Raw genomic sequence first — 17536 nt, 5'->3', positions numbered from 1 at the left:
AAGCTCAGGGCGGGGGCTGCCTTTGCTCACTAGGAGCAGGGAGCCCTATTTCTTCCCCTGTCCCCTTTAAAAACAGTTTCTTTTGTCTTACATTTTCATGTCTATATTCATCCCCCTTTGTTCCGTCTCATAATGACGGTCTCAAGTAGTAACAGTGGCAAACTGCAGCAAGTGCTGCCTAGACAGGGACATAACAGGGACAATCAGGGACAAACAGAGACCTGAAGGGACCTGAAGAGGCCTGCAGGGACAAATAGAGATAAGTAGGGATGAATAGAAATAGAGATAGAGACAAATAGAGATAGGGAAAGACAGGGACTTGCAGGAACTAACAGGGACTATAGGGACAGATAGGGATAGACAAAGACTAGCAAGGACTAGCAAAGACTAGGAGAAACTTGCAGGGACAGACAGGAACAGATAGGGACAATAGGGTCCTATAGGGACTTGAGCGAGGAAGGTCTGCTGGAGAAAAAAAAAAAAAAAAACTGAAGCCCAGAAAAAACTAAAACCAACTAGACGAACAAGAAACCCCGTTACAAGTCTGCTGGCAGCATAAGGTCAGTGCTCTAAAAGGGTTACTGGTCAGTGTCCTAGAGGTACAAAGAATGGGAAGTTTTTGAATCAGGGTAACATGGGGAAGAATTTGGTTCTCTTTTTTGTTTGGAGTTTGGTACATACCATCTTTTTGTCATTTCAGGGTTTGAGAGAATTTTTTGCCCCACCTACAGCACCTATCGAAAGTGGTGAACAGGAGAGGAAGGATGAAAATTGGCTTGTACCATCTTTTGCGGCTACAGAAAGGCGAACTTTAGCTCTGTCTTTTGTGGCTTGTAAATGTGCGCTGGCACCTGTGAGATGTGCAGAGGACTTGGGAGGTTTTCTCAGAGCTTGTCAAGATGTGGGAACTGAGCTTCACTGCTCTGCAATGTTGACTCAGGCAATGGCTAGTTTGGTAGCTGACAGATCTAAAAGAAGCCAAGGGTTAAGCCCTAAAGTGGGAAAATGTTATGAGTGTAGGAAAATTGGACATTTCAAAAAAGAACACCGCCAGACCTCTGGGCAAAAGGGATCTTATAACACAGTTCCCCTCTCAACAGAAAAAACACCAAAACTTTGCCCTCATTGCAATAAAGGAAATCACTGGGCTCATCAATGCCACTCAAAATTTCATCAAAATGGCACCCGCCTGTCGGGAAATGAGAAGGGGGCCTGGACCTGGGCACCTCAAACAATGAGGGCATTCCCCGTCCAGGCCACAGCTCCGTTTCACGGGTGGGTCTCCGGGGGCACATTGATTCCCTCTCTCCAGGAACGCCTGGAAATGCAGGATTGGATCTCCCAGTCAGAGTGCATTACGTTAACTGGAGGAGACAAACTCACTAAGATTCCCACTGGTATTTGGGGACCTTTGCCAACAGGATACATGGGATTAATTTTAGGTAAAAGCTGTCTTAATTTACAGGGCATTATTGTAACCCCAGGAGTTGTTGATTCGGATGGTGAAGGAGAAATTCAGGTGGTGGTGATGTCACAAGGCCTTTAGGTTTTTGAACTGGGAGAATATGTTGCTCAACTGTTGCTTATTCCCTGTAAATTGTACCCTTCTCTATGTAAGAAGAAGAGAGGAGGTCAGGGATTTGGAAGTACAACTAGGTGAGAGATGTATCTATCACAACCCTTAGCATCTAGTAGATCCACTTATGCAGTGTAAATTGAAGAAAGTCAATTTTGTGGGCTTATGGATACGGTCTCTCATGGTAATAGATCTTGAGGATTTTTTTTTTTTTTTACTGTGTTATTGCACGAGAAGGACAAACTCTTGATTTGTTTTCTCTATGCCTTCTGTTAATCAGAAAGAGCCCGCCTCTTGCTATCAGTGGAAAGTTTTACCCTGTGGTAATTAACCAAAGAGGCAGAAGCTGAGTTGCAGCTTGTGGAGCGGATGCTTCAGCAACGGCATGCCTCCCGGCTGCAGCCACAAAAGCCTTTGCTTCTGTTTCAGGAGATTTACTATTGTGGGAACTAGGGTATGCTTGTGTTTTCACAGAAATGAACAAACCATGTAGGTGCCCTCAAGGTGTGTGCGGCCATGCAACGGGAGACTGGAGGGACCCGTGGATCCCAACCACGGGCCTGGTTCCCCCAGTACCAGCTGAATGCGAAGACGGAACCACCACCAACTGGCAATTAAGGGCTGCGCAGCCTGCAATTGCCTTTCTCAATTCAAAACAAAAAGGGAGAGATGTTGCAGGCCGAAAGAGTGAGGGCCGCGATCAACTCAGTATACCACTGGAGGCTATATGAGCAAACAGAAAACTGTTCTCATAAAAGCAGAATGTTGGCAAACTGAAAAACTGCGTCTACCGCCCAGAAGGAATGCTGAGGGCAGTCACGACCCAGGCACAAGTGTTTCTTGTGATTATCTACAGGGCATATCTGAAGCCTGTTAGTAATAATATGAACCTGTGATCAATTAAGCAGCTGACCAATCATTACCTCCTCCTCCGTGCTCATTCTACCCAATAAATACTAAGGGCTGAAGAAGCTCAGGGCGGGGGCTGCCTTTGCTCACTAGGAGCAGGGAGCCCTTTTCTTCTTCCCCTGGCCCCTTCCTTTAAAACAGTTTCTTTGTCTTAAGTTTTCATTTCTACGTTCATTCCCCCTTTGTTCCATCTCATAATGACGGTCTCAAGTAGTGACAGTAGTAACTGTGGTAGGGACGGTTTCAAGTAGTAACCGTGGCAGTCTGTCACAGGTGACCTGTTTACCCTTTCCCTCTGTCTGGCAAACACCCCTCCTCCTTCCTGGCCCAGGTAGGTGCTAAGGCCACTCCTCCTTGGTGCCCCATGGGGCCCTGAACAGACCTCCATCTTAGCACATACTGGCGTTGTGAATTTCCTGGTCCTCTCGTGCTCCCCAACTAAAGGATGAGCTCCTCCAGGACACAGCCATGTCTTCTTCATCTCTGTCCCCGGCCCTCAGGCTGGGGCCTGACCCAGAATGGGTGATGAGCAAGTGTGTGTGGAATGTGTGACAGACGTGGAACGGGGCATCTGCTTTGTCTGGGAATTTCACCAAGGCCCTGCAGCCAAGGACAAATGGATGCTCACATCCAACATTCTAAAGAGACACAATCTTGCAGGATTTACTAAAAGGTGGCAGAACTAGTGCAGCCACCAAGCCACCTCCAGCCTGCATAAGGGAAGATAAGAAATTAGGAATGTGATTCCTGGAAGGGACTTCATGGGGGTAGAGAGATCTGTGGCCCATTTCCACTCCCTGTAAGTGATGAGGGTGGTGAGGGGGACCCCAGGAGAACTGGGGGCTGCCAGAGAAGAGACCCATGTCACTCCCCATCTGATGCCTGCTGAGCTCCAGAAGCCCATTTGCCACCTCCCAGGGTACTAGAATAGAGCCTGTTGACTGAGTTCTTGCTAGTGCTTGACTTTTGTACCCTGGAGTTAGGGACCTCCATGAACAAAGACATTAGCGCCTGCTTGTTCCTGGAGAATTCTGAGCCCATCCTGATGGGCAAGGAGGAGAGAGGACAGGAGATGGGAGCTGCACATGTACTGTATGGTTGGGCAGACATGAGCTTCCTGCTGACCAAAAGATGTCATGGAAGGAGCTGAGCTTCAGGCATCTAGATGGGATCCCACACAGGCAGGCAGCCCATTTTCTAGAAGACCCCAGCAGTAAGAGGCTGTGGGATGTTCCACTTCAGCCTAGAGTCAGTAGGGAGTCTCAAGGGATCAGTGTTCGACAGTATCACTGCTGGACACCAGCACTGTATGGGAGTGCCTATAGGGGGTGTCTGAAGAACCCAAAGTACATGTCATTTGAACATAACTTTTATGTGTCTGCCATATTGGAGGGTGTGGTGTGGTGGCCTGTGAGGATTAACCATGAGAGAATTAGAACCAGCTAAGTCAGAAGACTTGCCCAGCCAGTGTCATGCAGGCAGCTAAAACTTGAGAAGCCCTGTAGTCTTACTGGCTTGAAGAACCAGAGTTTGGGGTACCCACAGCAGCTTGAAAGTGAGAAGGGAAATCTTGTAACAAAGAGAATCAGAGGAGTCCTAAATTTTGCACATAAAATCTTCCCAAATCTCTGGTTGCCCCCTGACACGCACGGTGCGGCAGACTCCAGGTACTCTAGCCAAGGCTAAAATAACTAAACAGGGATTCTAGCTTCTGCTCATCATGGAGACAGAGTTTGAGTCCAGCCAAGGTAGTTGCCTCCTAAAACAAAAAGTCAATGCTCTTTGAAAGAGTATAACAGAATCCAGAGTCCCTAACATATCATCCTCAATGTCCAGGATACAACCCAAAAGTACTAGACTTATGAGGAAAAAACAGTCAAGTACCAGATATATGAGGAAACAAACATACCACCATCCTCAAGAGAAAAGACAGTTAATAGAGACTGAGATGACCCAGGTATTGGATTTGCAGAAAAAATTTAAAAACTACTGCAAATCTGCTCAAGGATATAAAGGAAACAATGCTCATAGTGAATGAACAAATAGGAAATTGGCACAGAAATATAAAAAAGACCCAAGTACAAATTCTAGAACTGAAAAATACAATATCTGAAATAAATTTGTTGGATGGATATGTCAGCAGACTGGGGAAGACAAAAGATCAGTAAATTTGAAGACAGGTCAGTAGAAACTATCCAATCTAAAGAACACAGAGAAAAAAGAAAGAAAAGATAAGTAGACCCCTAGGTACCTGAAGAACAATATAAAAGAATCTTACAGAGGCTTAATTAGATTTTGAAGGAAAGGAGAGAGACAGAATGAGGTAGAAAAAATATGTGAAGAAATAATGACCAACAGTTTCCCAAATTTTGTTAAAAGTATTAACCTAAAGTAAGTGAACCCCTAAAACACAGTAGTCTGTTCCTTAAAGCAGTGAACAATCAGCCTCTGTATCTTTGGATTCTGCTTCTACACATTCAGCCAACGCGGATGGGAACTGCAGTGTTTGCAGGCTGACTATACATGTTTCTTCTAATTGGTATAGAAACCCATTCCTATAAAGCAAATTGTATATAAAGCACAAAATGTACAATATAAATGAGGAAGCTATTCATTTACAGGGCCCTGCACTGTAATAGAACTACAGCCTGTTCTAAAAGGAATCACTGGTCCATGATGACTCTTTTCCTAAAACCGGGTTTTACTCATGGCTTTTTTAAAAGGCAGAGCACATAGAGAACCCTCGGTAGCTATGGTATCTGCTTTCCTGAGACCCAGCCTGCAGGTCGCAGGACAAGGAGGTGTCATAGGGGTGGTGGGGGAGGCTGTGGCCATGGGCTGAGAGCCAGCAAGGGCATCCAATGCTCTGAATGGGGCTGGGATGGGAGTGGGAACTGACCTGAGGCTGGGCCGCAGGATGGCGTAGCCCACAATGAAGTGCACCTTCTCCAGGTTGGACATGGGCCGGTCTGCACCAAGGCCATCGGGCTCCAATGCCTCCTCTCCAGTGTTCAGCTGGCTTGCCACCTTGAAACCCAAAGGCAGCCATCAGGACAGCTATGATTCTCCCCATCTGCCAAGTAGGAAACTGGTGCACAGGGAGGGAAGCAATAGACTGGAACTCTGCAGCAGGCCAGCAGCAGCTGGGAGCAGAGATTTGTGCCCTGGGCTCACCTGGCCCATGATCTGAGAGGACTGCTTCAGCTTCATGGAGGAGATATCCTTGGTTCCTTTGTCCTTGAGGCCAGATCTCTGTGGAGGGAAATGGTTTCCGCAGGAAGGTGAGCCTGGGTTAACCTCAGTGATGCTGACCCCACAGCCTCCTGGGGTGGAGCACATGTCCCTTTCACCCAGCCATTTGCTGGCCCAATTTATAAAGCACCATGCAGTCCCTCAGCTCTGTAGAGCTTTGCCACACACACATACAGGTGCATGTCCCATCCTCACTTCCAGGTGTGGAATCAGAGGCTCAGGGAAGGCAAGAGACTAGACAAAAGCTGCTCAGTGGGTCACCGGCCCCCAGGGAGGGGCTCAGGGCTGTTCTGATCCCAAAGCTTGTGCCTCTCCCCAGTAAACCCCTGGGAGGTGGGACTGGGTCTGAACCCAGGTGCTTAGGACAGCCCCAGGCCATGGTCATTCTCAGTAAAGATAGCAGATGAAGCAGGATGCTCTGCCGCTGCAAGGTGCTCTGCCAGGGATCCGAAGAGACAGGGTTGAGAGGCCGGGTAGGAGGGAGGGACTGGCTGCAGCCACCATGATCTGTTGCTCTCCTTAGGCAGAGGTCGCCCCTTCTTATGATGGTGTCATGAGAAGAATTTGCTGCCAAAATTGGAGCTCAGTGTGGGACTGAGCTTGGGTGGGGGTCAGCCTGGTCCAGGGCCAGGCACCAGCTCCTGGGTGCGTCAAAGCTGGTTTACCGCACAGGGGCTGGCCATGAAACACATGAGCTGGCAAAGTCTGTGAGGGCAGTGAGGCTTGCTGGGCTCACTGCTCTGTGTCTGGGGCACATCATGGATACTTAATAAACAGGTGCAGGACAGAAAACCTGAGATCTGACCTCTGGGAAGCCATTCCTGCTTCCCCCCATGTCCACCCTTCAGAGGTGCTGGTTGGCTGGACTGCCTCCCAGAGTCTTTTTCCTGAGTGGCTGCCAGCCTCCAACGTGGCCCCCGTGATCCCTGCATCCTGAAATTCCTGCCCTGTGTGGGCCCCTCCCACAGCCACAGGTATGTGACTTCCAAGACTGGACATTTGCACCTTCCTTCTTGCTTTTCTTCTTGGATCACTCATGTTGAGGGAAGCCATGTTGTGAGGATGCCCAGGCAGCTTTGTGGAAAGGCCCATATGACAAGGAACTGAGGTCTCCCACCAACAGCCATGTGAGTGAGCCCTCTTGGGAGCAGCCCCTCCAGCTGTCAAGCTTTCAGATGACACCATCCCCAGGGGACAGCTTGACAGCAACCTCATGAGGGACCCTGAACTGGAACTATGCAGCTAAGCTGCTCCTGACCCTCAGAAACTGTGTGAGATAATAAACGTGTGCTATTTGAAGCAGTTAGGTTTGGGGGGGGGGTAATTTGTTACACAGCTACAGATATGACACACTCTGGCACAGCCCATACCTCTAGAGATCAAGGAGTCAGGGCGTGGGCCTGGGCAACTTCTCTGTAATTCCTGGACAAGGTTGGCCATGTGATGGGGCTGCAGGCTCCTTTAGATTCCTATGCAGTCAGCATGCACACAGGACCCCACAGGTATTGAGCTAGGTCCTAGCTGGTCACCTGGCACATGGGGCAGTCATGGGCTCCTGCCACTGGCGGGCCACTGAGTGCTGTCACTGTGTGTAATTAATCTGGACTGTTATTGGTTAGTTCCACTAAGATTACAGCATGGAAACGGACTTTAGGAAGGACTTGTGACCAAAAATGGATGTGAATTAACTTTCACTAGAGGACAGGGTAGAACATGGGTCAGGAGCTCGATTTTTGAATTCAGCAGAATAGATTCAAAGCCCAGGTCCCATGCACATGTCCACTGCAACTGGGGGCAGGTCATTTCAGCTCTTCGTTTCTTTAGCTATAAATAAACATAGTCATCCCTAACTTGTAGGGTTAGCCCACCTGGGAATTGAATTAAGAGTAGCAGCTGGCACAGAGCAGGCTGTCAGTCAATAACACCTGTTATTATTATTGTTATGTGCATCTGAATCTGGCTCAAGTCACACCCAATACTCAGAGTCCAGGGCACCCTCTCCGTTAATGACTGTATAATTCAAAAAGCCCGGGATGGGGATTCATGAGCTCCTGAGCATGGTTCAACACTGAAAGTGCCTGCACCATGGCCTGGGGGCTGGGTTCCGTGGGTGAGGCTGAGGACAGGGCTCCAGGTCTTGTCTCTCCGTCCTGTCCAGCTGCTCCAGGGACTGGGCCCTGGTAGGCACCTGGCAGGTGTCACCCTCCTCTGCCCGCTGCTGCCCCCCACTTGCCTGTGCAGATCTACTGTGCTGTGGAACCTGGGCACCGTGCTCCCTGCCCAGCGTGTCATGGATCTGCTGCATCACTGAGCTGCCCTGCTGGCTGCTCCTGGCATACAGCACTGGCTCTGGGAGGTCACCCATGAACCTCAGGATGACGTTCCATGTGACCAGGGCAGCCTGGGGAAACAAGACAGAAGGCCCAGTGGGAACCCATCGGTGACTACGGCCCCTTCCTTCTCCCCCCGAGCCATAGCTCAGACCCCAGGCTCGGGGCTGGCCTGATCCACTAGAAGCCAGTGAACCCTGGTACCAAGCAGTCAGTGTCATCTTCGTGGTAAAGCAGCGGGTATCGGAGGGGCCGCCGGATGTGTGTGTGGCTGGCTGATTTCTGGAAGTAAGTCACAGCAAACTTGGGGAAGGTGTACTCGGCCAGGCCATCCACATCCTCCTCAGGCTCCTCCGCCATGGGGACTGTGTCCAGGTCAACCTCAAGCAGCTTCTGGGTCTTTGATTCCAGATCCTACGGCCATTGAGGGAGAACATGGGTCAGCACGGCTTTCAGGTAACAACCAACCTAACAGCTGGCTGTCCAGCAGGCCGGGCAGCACGGGGGCTGTTGCGTTATCCCGCTCCCTGAGGTGCTGGAGACCACCCATCCCCACATTCAGTGGGCTCAGGTGGGCTGCCGTGTGCCAGCACAGGGCTCTCTACACACCCTGCCGGGCAGGGGCAGGGCTCCTGCCCTCTCCCCTCCTGGCCCCATGCTCAGACACTGTGTCCTCTGCCGCATGCCCCATCCTCACTGCAGCTTCCTCAGCCACACTGCAGAGCAGCGGCTTCAAAGGTGCTCTGGGGGTGCCCGGGTGGGGTCAGATATATGCGGGGAATGCTGTGTGATGGAGAGCCCAGCAGCATTGGTGGAGAAGGCTCCAGGAAGTCTTGCAGGTGGGAAGCCTGCCTGACTCGAAGGCTTTGACCACAGAACCCACGCATGCTCCCCTCTTCCGTGCGGGACCAGCAGGGCTGCGGCACACACTTGGCCACCGCTCTGGCTTCTCAGGGAGCCGAGAGGTGGACTGAGTTCACAGAATGGACAGGCTTCCCTGTCCCCACCCGGGGCGGACTGTGGACACCAGGCTTGTGTTACCTCAAAGCGCGGTGGGGCCTGGCCCTCCTGGCCCCCAATCATGGCAGGGAGGAAGCCAAACACCTTCTCCACCATCTCCGTGTCAGTGACGGTGTCGTAGATGGATCTGCGCTTCTTGGTGGGGAGAGCACCTTGGCTCTTCTGCCCCTCGGCTGGGATGACCAGTGGCGCCTGCATACCCCGTGGAGGAAGGTTACCCATGGGCCCAGCCCTGCCTACCCCACAGGGCAAGCACCTCCCAGAAGCCAAGTAAGCCTCATCCTGCCATCGTTTGTCCAAATCAATATTCTGCTCTGAAACAATAGATTTTAACAGCTAGTGTGGTTAGAGATCAACCAGCCAGGGCTTTCCCTTTCCCAGTGATAATCAGAGCTCTGGAGAGGTGAGGTTGCTGGCTTGTCCCTACCCTCAGATGGCCCTTAAGACACCCCTTCAAACTCCAGGGATCCCCTAGGAACCCGGCTGCACAACCACTGCTCAGTACCACTTGGTCCCTTCATTCAAAGGGCATCAAGGGTCCACCAGGACAGGTCCCCAGGGGCTGCAGTAACGAAGTCACAGATCAGACTGCTTTGCGGCCAGCTGGGGGCATGCGGGTGCAGAAGCATGCTGCTGACGTGTCTGTGGGTGCATTCTCTCATTTGCCCTGTTCACTGTATTAGCAGTGTGCTTAGTATACCAAGTTTTCATCCATGGAGCAGAAGTCAATGTCATCCTAGCCCCTTTGCCTTATCACAACTTCCAAATGAGCCAAGTGTGAAGGTTGAGTCTCGAGTACTCGATGGAGGAAATGGGGTTGTTTTCTTGTTGCTGTCCCCCTGCTCCCTGTCCTCCCAGCCCCCCAGACACTCAGCAGCTCCCCTTGGTGTTAATATTTCTGTCCCCTGAGCTGTCATACACAGCCCAATAACCAGGGCACTTTGCTCTCTTCCATGGAACTGGGGCCTTTCCCAGCTTGTCTGGCTCAGCTTTGCTGCACTTTCCAGGGGACTGAACATCCCTGCCCCAAAAATCATTTTCAAGGTGAAAGGGAGGGGACCGGAGCTCACCTTCCAGGTTTAAGGCTAAGGCTGTCCCATTGACCTGCTGCCTCTCCCATGCTATACCCTGCATGCTCCTGGGTGGTGGCCACGGCTCCCGAGCCATTGCAGAGCCCTTGTAGAACTGACTTTGAACAGGGAGAGGAGGGTGTGTCTCTCATGATATCTATATCTCAGCCCAGATGCCTGCTAATTTGCCTCTTGTGTCCTGTATCCTTGCTGTGCTCTTGAGTAATTGAACAAATTTTAAGTCTTGGCTTGTGGTGGGGGTGGGGGGATTTTCCAAAGTGCTCTGGTGAGCTCTCTACACAGCCGCTCACTCCTTCTTGCCCTCACCCACTGGGGCCCCAGCCAGCCCCACCTGCCCAAGAGGCTAGGTGACCACCTACATTGGCCTTCCTTTGCTGGAAGTTGCGCCGGGCAGCCATGCCCCTGGCATGGGCCTGAATGACCACCACTGCCCTCCTCTTGGTCTGGACTTGCTGGCGCACCAGGTATCCCCTGCACAGGGCCTGCAGCTGGACTGTCCTCTGCCGCATGGCCTGGTACTGCCTCGCCAGCAGCTGGCTCCGGGCAATAGCCTGCAGGCGCTCAAAGCCCACGAGGATCTGCGGAGGCAAGAGGGAGGTGGGATCAGGGGCAAGAAGGCCTTCCCCAGGAAACAGAGAGGGGTGCTCCCCAGGAGACAGTGCAAGATAGATTCACAGTTAGTTTTGTTTTGGCAAAGAGCTGGTGCTAGAATGGTACACACCTATGAACACAAGAATAGTAAGTGAATTATTGCTTGTAAAGTACTTAGACCAGAGCCTAACGTGCAAATAAGTGCTAAATAAGCATTTGCGAAATAGCATAAATAATAAAGTGGCCTCCTTGAGGCCATGGATGGAGAGAATTGGTGTGGATTTCACATGGGTGAAATGGGAAAGTGGATTCCTGAGGCCCTGCTGTCCACATCTGCCAGCCAAGTTCAGCTGACTTGCCCACGGGCTAGCACACCTGTGTGGAGGCCTGTGGCCATGCAAATCCCTCAGAGCATCTTTAAAGTAAAAGTGCAGTAATAAATGGATGAACACCAGTGCCGCAAACATCCCCTGGGCCACAGCGGTCCCTGGGCTTCCTAAAGACCCGCCCAACAGGTTGGCTTAAGAGCTTGGAAGTCACAGCCCCTCATCTAAATCCCAGCTCTGCGGTTTACTAGTCTCATGCTCTTGGGGAAACTGCTCAACCCCTCTATGTCTCAGTTCCTTGATGTACAGAGTTGGTTTAATATTAAATAAAATGATGTATGCGAAGCAACAGGCCCCAAGGAACTGCTCCACACAGGTCAGCTACTATCATACCGTTGGTGGGCATGGAATGCAGGCAGGCTGGGCCAGTCTTGCTGATGTGACCATTTCATGTCATGACCAGTCACATCCATGACAAAAGCAAGTGGCCAAGTGACACGGGCACAGCCATAGTTGCTCTAGTTCATTCTTTTGAGCAGATACTCATTAGCAAATGCCCGTGGTTAAGAGAAAAAATTAGGAAAAGGTACTTGGAACAAAGAATAATCAATCCATTTGATTATTTTGTTGCCTGCAAGTTGGGAAAAGCCAGGAGTTATTCCATTCCAGAGCAGGACACCTAGTCTAGCTCTGAGGATGCTCTAAATTCTGCAAAACATTTTGAAGCCTGTAGACCATGGGGCCAGAGATTATGCTAAGAAGAGACTGTGTGGGATGCTGAGGTCTGATCATTTTAAATTTGCATGCCACGTCTGTGAATGGTTTGATCCTTCCTGCCTGAGGTCTCTCATTCAGAGAAACAAACTTTACAAATCCGTCTTTCACTGGACAGTTACCCGCTGGTCCCGTGGGCCCAGCCGCCCCAGCGAGCTCTCTCACCAGCTTGAAATTCCTCCTGTTGCAGTAGCCTCTCCACCAGGCCTGCAGGGTCACAGCTGCCCGCCTCTGCCTCAGGAACTCCTTCCTAGAAGGGCAATGCAAGCCGCACACATGTAACAATCCCAGATGGTTTAAAGCCTCTGGGGGAGAAAAACTGGTTTGGAAGGGAAGAGGGATAGTGAAATATTGGGAAAAATGAATATGTACAATCCTTTCTCAGAAGGTGTTACAGACCAAAAGACACACAGGCAGGTTAGGAACAAAAAATCTACTATCAGCAACCCAAATTGGTGGATGATGACAGTCCAGTTTTTTGTTTTTGTTTTTGTTTTGTTTTTTTAAACGGAGTTTCACTCTTGTCGCTCAGGCTGGAGTGCAATGGCACGATCTCGGCTCACTGCAACCTCCGCCTCCCAGGTTGGAACAATTCTCCTGCCTTAACCTCCTGAGTAGCTGGGATTACAGATGCCTGCCACCACGCCCGGCTAATTTTTGTATTTTTAGTAGAGACGGTTTCACCATGTTGACCAGGTTGGTCTCAAACTCCTGACCTTAAGTGATCCACCCACCTCGGCCTCCCAAAGTGCTGGATTATAGGCGTGAGCCATTGTGTCCAGCCGACAGTCCAGTTTTTTAAGTTATCAGAAAATTCTTCCTTATTCCCTCTACCCCCAAAGAGCTACAAAGGGATAAAACTTACTTCCGCATTGTTATTGCAGATGGCCCTCCTCTGGCCACTAGCCCGGGGCTAGACACGGAGAAGAAAACCTGAAAGCTGGGCTCTGGCGAGGCGGAGTCACTCCCAGGCAAGCTCAGTGCATATAGAGATGCAGGCATGCCTCAGTTTATTATGATGTTACTTTGCTTTATTGCACTTTGCAGATATTGCGTTTTTAGAAATTGAAGGTCTGTGGAAGCCGTGTGTTGAGCTAGTCTATTGGTATCATTTTTCCAACAGCATGTGGTCACTTCATATCTGTATCACGTTTTGGTAATTCTTGCAATATTTCAAATTTTTCATTATTATTACATCTGCTATGGTGATCTGTGATCTTGAATGTTACAATTGGAATTGTTTTGGGGCATCACAAACTGCACCCATATAAAATGGGAAACTTAATAAATGTGTGTGTTCTGACTGCTCCACCAACCAGTAGTGCCCCATCTCTCTCTTTTCTCTGTTTCCCTGTTCCCTGAGACACAGCGATACTAAAATTAGGCCAGTTAATAATTCTATAATGGCCTCTAAGTGTTCACGTGAAAGGAAGCATCTCATGTCTCTCACTTTAAATCAAAAGTGAGAAATGATTAAGCTTCGTGAGGAAGGCCCATCCAAAGCTGAGACAGGCCAAAAGCTAGGTCTCTTGTGCGAAACAGCCACGTTGTGAATATGAAAGAAAAGTTCCTGAAGGAAATTGAAGGTGAAGGTGCTACTCCAGTGAACACATGAATGATGAGAAAGTGAAACAGCCTTCTTGCTGATATGGAGACAGTTTTCGTGGACTGGATATAAGATCAAACCAGCCACAACATTTCCTTAAGCCAAAGCCCAATCCAGCGCAAGATCCTAACTCGCTTCAATTCTGTGAAGGCTGAGAGAGGTGAGGAAGCTGCAGAAGAAAAGTATGAAGCTAGCAAAGTTTGAGTCATGAGGTTTAAGGAAAGAAGCCACTTCTATAACATAGAAGTGCTAGGTGAAGCAGCAAGTGCTGATGGAGAAGCTGCAACAAGTTATCCAGAAGATCTAGCTAAGGTCATTGATAAATGTGGCTGCACTAAACAACAGATTTTCTTTTCTTTTTTTTTTTTTTTTTGAGATGGACGCTCCCTCTGTTGCCCAGGCTGGAGTGCAGTGGTGCGATCTCAGCTCACTGCAACCTCCACTTCCCAGGTTCAAGCGATTCTCCTGCCTCAGCCTCCCGAGTAGCTGGGACTACAGGCTTCCACTACCATGCCTGGCTAATTTTTGTATTTTTAGTAGAGATGGGGTTTCACCATATTGGCCAGGCTGGTCTCGAACTCCTGACCTTGTGATCCACCCACCTCGGCCTCCCAAAGTGCTGGGATTACAGGCATGAGCCACCACACCCGGCCAACAGATTTTCAATGTAGACAAAACAGCCTTATATTGGAAGAAGATGCCACTAGGACTTTTATAGGTAATAGAGAGGTATAGAGAGGTCAGTGCCTGGCTTCAAATCTTTAAAGGATGGGGTGACTCTCTTATTAGCAGCTTATGAAGCTGGTGACTTTAAGCTGAAGCCAATGCTAATTGACCACTCTGAAAATCCTAGGGCCCTTAACAATCGTGTTAAAGCTACTCTGTCTATAATCTAGAAATGAAACAACAAAGCCTGGATGACAGCACATCTATTTATAGAATGGTTTACTGAATATTTTAAGGCCACCATTGAGACCTACTGCTCAGAAAAAAAGATTTCTTTCAAACTATTACCACTCATTGACAATTCACCCGGCCACCCAAGAACTCTGATGAAGACATACAAGGAGATTAATGTTGTTACGCCTGTGAACAAAGCATCCATTCTGCAGCCCATGGATCAAAGGGTAATTCAGACTGTCAAGTCTTATTTAAGAAATAAATGCCATAATGCTATAGCTGCCATAGATAGTAATTCTTCTAATAGATCTGGTCAAAGTCAATTGAAAACCTTCTGGAAAGCTTTCACCATTCTAGATGCCACTAAGAACATTCATAATTCAGGAGAGGAGGTCAAAATATCAACATTAACAGGAATTTAGAAGTTGATTCCAATCCTTATGAATGACTTTGAGGGGTTAAGACCGGTGGGGGAAGAAACAGCATATGTAGTGGGAATAGCAAGAGAATGAGAATTCGAAGTGGAGCCTGAAGATGTGGCTGATTTGCTGCAATCTCATGATAAAACTTGAATGGATTAGGAGTTACTTTTTTTTTTTTTCTTTTTTGAGACAAGGTCTCACTCTTGTCGCCTAGGCTGGGGTACAGTGGTGCAATCTCGGCTCACTGTAACCTTCACCTCCCAGACTCAAGTAGTCCTCCCACCTCAACCTCCTGAGTAGCTGGGACTACAGGCACACATCACCACGCCTAGCTAATTTTTTGTATTTTTAGTAGAGATGAGGTTTCACCATGTTGCTCAGGCTGGTCTTGAACTCCTGGGCTCAGATGATCCACCTGCCTCAGCCTCTCACAGTGCTGGGATTACAGGCATGAGTCATCTTGCCTAGCCAGGAGTTGCTTCTTATAGATGAGCAAAGAAAGTGTTGTTGTTGTTTCCTTTCTTTGTTTTCTTTTTTGGAGACAGGATCTCACTCTGTCATCTGGGCTGGAGTGCAGTGGTGCCATCAGAGCGCAACATAACTTTGAACTCCTGGCCTCAAGGATCCTTCCACCTCAGCCTCCCAAATAGCGGGACTACAGGCATGCACCACCATGCCCAGATAATTTTTGTATTTTTCTTTTGTAGAGATGAGTTTTCACTATGTTGACCAGGCTGGTTTTGAACTCCTCGCCTCAAGTGATCCTCCTGCCTTGGCCTCCCAAAATGCTGGGATTACAGGCATGAGCCACTGTGCCTGGCCAACACTTTCTGATGTCATTCTACATGTATGTAGAGAAAATATTTAAGAAAATTGTATTACATATGAGAGAAGGTAAATGGACATAAAAGGGGGTAAAGTTTCTATACTTCACTGGAAGTGGTAAAATGATGACACCGGTAGATACTTTCTCTCTGTGTGCATGTGTATAATGTGATACCTAATGCAACCATTTTAGAGAGCTAGAAAAAAGATATATACTCTAACACATTGTAGATAAATCAAATGAAATACTTAAAAATTTTTAAATAAGTCATAGAAAGGCCAGAAAAAGAAAACATAAAAATGCAAAGGAGAGAGAAAAAAATAGAAAACAAAAAATAAAATGGCAGACTTGAGCTCTAATATGAATAATTACATTAAATGTAAAAGGCCTAAATACAGTAAGTCCTCAATGTTGTTGATACCTTCTTGGAAACAGGCTTTGAGTGAAATGATATGTAATGGAACCAACTGTTTTCTCATCATTATAATGAAACCACATTGAAGGGAACAATGATATTCAAACACCTGCTGTATATTCTTGGAAAGTCATAGTTTCCAAGAATCTGTTGATGATGTTAAGGGAGAATTTAATGTATGCCAATGACATACATTGGCAGAGATTGGCAGAATGGATTGAAAAACATGACCCAATTACATACAGTCTATGAGAAACTCACTTAACATATAGTTATATAGGTAGGCTGAAAGTAAAAGGATGAAAAATATAGATCATGTAAATAGTAATCAAAACAGGAGTGGCTATATTAATACTAGATAAAGTAGACTTCAGAGCAAAGGAGATAACCAGAGACAGAGAAGGATATTACATGATAATAAAAAGCACATCCACCAAGACATAGCAATCCTAATTGTGTATTCACCAAACAACAGAGCTGCAAAATACGTGAAGCAAAAATGATAAAACTGAAATGGAAAAGGTAAATCCACAATTATAATTAAGACTGTCTCAACAATTGATAAAACACATAGACAGAAAATCAGCAACAATATAGACTTCAACACCACTACCAACCAACAAGAGCTAATTGACATTTTTCAGAGCACACCTCCGAATTAACAGCAAAATACATGTTCTTTCCAAGTGCTCTTAGTATATATACCAAGGGAGGACATATCTTGGGCCATAAAGGAAACTTCAACACACTTAATAGAACTTAATTCATACAGAGTGTGTCTCTTACCATAGTGAAATCAAACTAGAAGTCAAAGACAAAATGATAACAGGACAATCTCTAAACACTTGAAAACCAAACAACGTACTTCTAAATTTCACAGAGGAAATTTCAAGGAAAATTTAATTTTTTTTCTGAATGAAAGTGAATGAAATTGAATGAACTAAATGAAAGTATAACATGTGAACATTTGTGAAACACAGCTAAAGCAGTGCTAGGACAGAGATTTATATCACTCTACATTAGAAAAGAGGAAAAGCCTTGAATTAATAATCTAATCTCCTGCCTCAAGAATCTAGAGGAAGAAGGGTAAAATACACCCAAGGATGTATTTTGGAAGGATGAAAATAATGAAAGAGCAGAAATTAAGGAAATTAAAAATAAAAAATGAGAGAAGAAGTAATGAAACTAAAGCCTGATTATTTGAAAAGGACAAGAATGTTTTTGTTTTGTTTTGTTTTGTTTTGTTTTGTTTTGTTTTTTTGAGACAGAGTCTTACTCTTGTTGCCCAGGCTGAAGTGCAATGGCACGATCTTGGCTCACTGCAACCTCCACCTCCCAGGTTCAAGCGATTCTCCTGCCTCAGCCTCCCGAGTAGCTGAGATTACAAGCACCTGCCACCACACCCGGCTACATTTTGTATTTTTAGTAGAGACAGGATTTTGCCATGTTGGCCAGGCTGGTTTCGGACTCCTGACCTCAGGTGATCTGCCTGCCTTGG

General features: G+C 47.7%; 1 protein-coding gene across 1 annotated transcript in view; it reads right to left on the bottom strand.

Moving 5' to 3' along the window:
• Positions 1 to 17536, bottom strand: part of MYO7B (myosin VIIB) — a 65121-nt gene that overhangs the window by 6536 nt on the left and 41049 nt on the right. The window contains exons 19-25 of the mRNA XM_058434362.1: positions 12035 to 12119; positions 10538 to 10756; positions 9109 to 9279; positions 8272 to 8481; positions 7971 to 8138; positions 5660 to 5737; positions 5385 to 5512 (exon numbers count right to left, since the gene is read on the bottom strand). Of these exons, the coding sequence (XP_058290345.1) occupies positions 5385 to 5512; positions 5660 to 5737; positions 7971 to 8138; positions 8272 to 8481; positions 9109 to 9279; positions 10538 to 10756; positions 12035 to 12119 (1059 nt within the window). The remainder of the gene's footprint in view (positions 1 to 5384; positions 5513 to 5659; positions 5738 to 7970; positions 8139 to 8271; positions 8482 to 9108; positions 9280 to 10537; positions 10757 to 12034; positions 12120 to 17536) is intronic.

This window comes from Hylobates moloch, unplaced genomic scaffold (assembly GCF_009828535.3).
Source record: "Hylobates moloch isolate HMO894 unplaced genomic scaffold, HMol_V3 SCAFFOLD_24, whole genome shotgun sequence".
In the NCBI taxonomy this organism is placed as follows: Eukaryota; Metazoa; Chordata; class Mammalia; order Primates; family Hylobatidae; genus Hylobates; species Hylobates moloch.
This window is presented reverse-complemented; position numbering and strand designations above follow the sequence as displayed.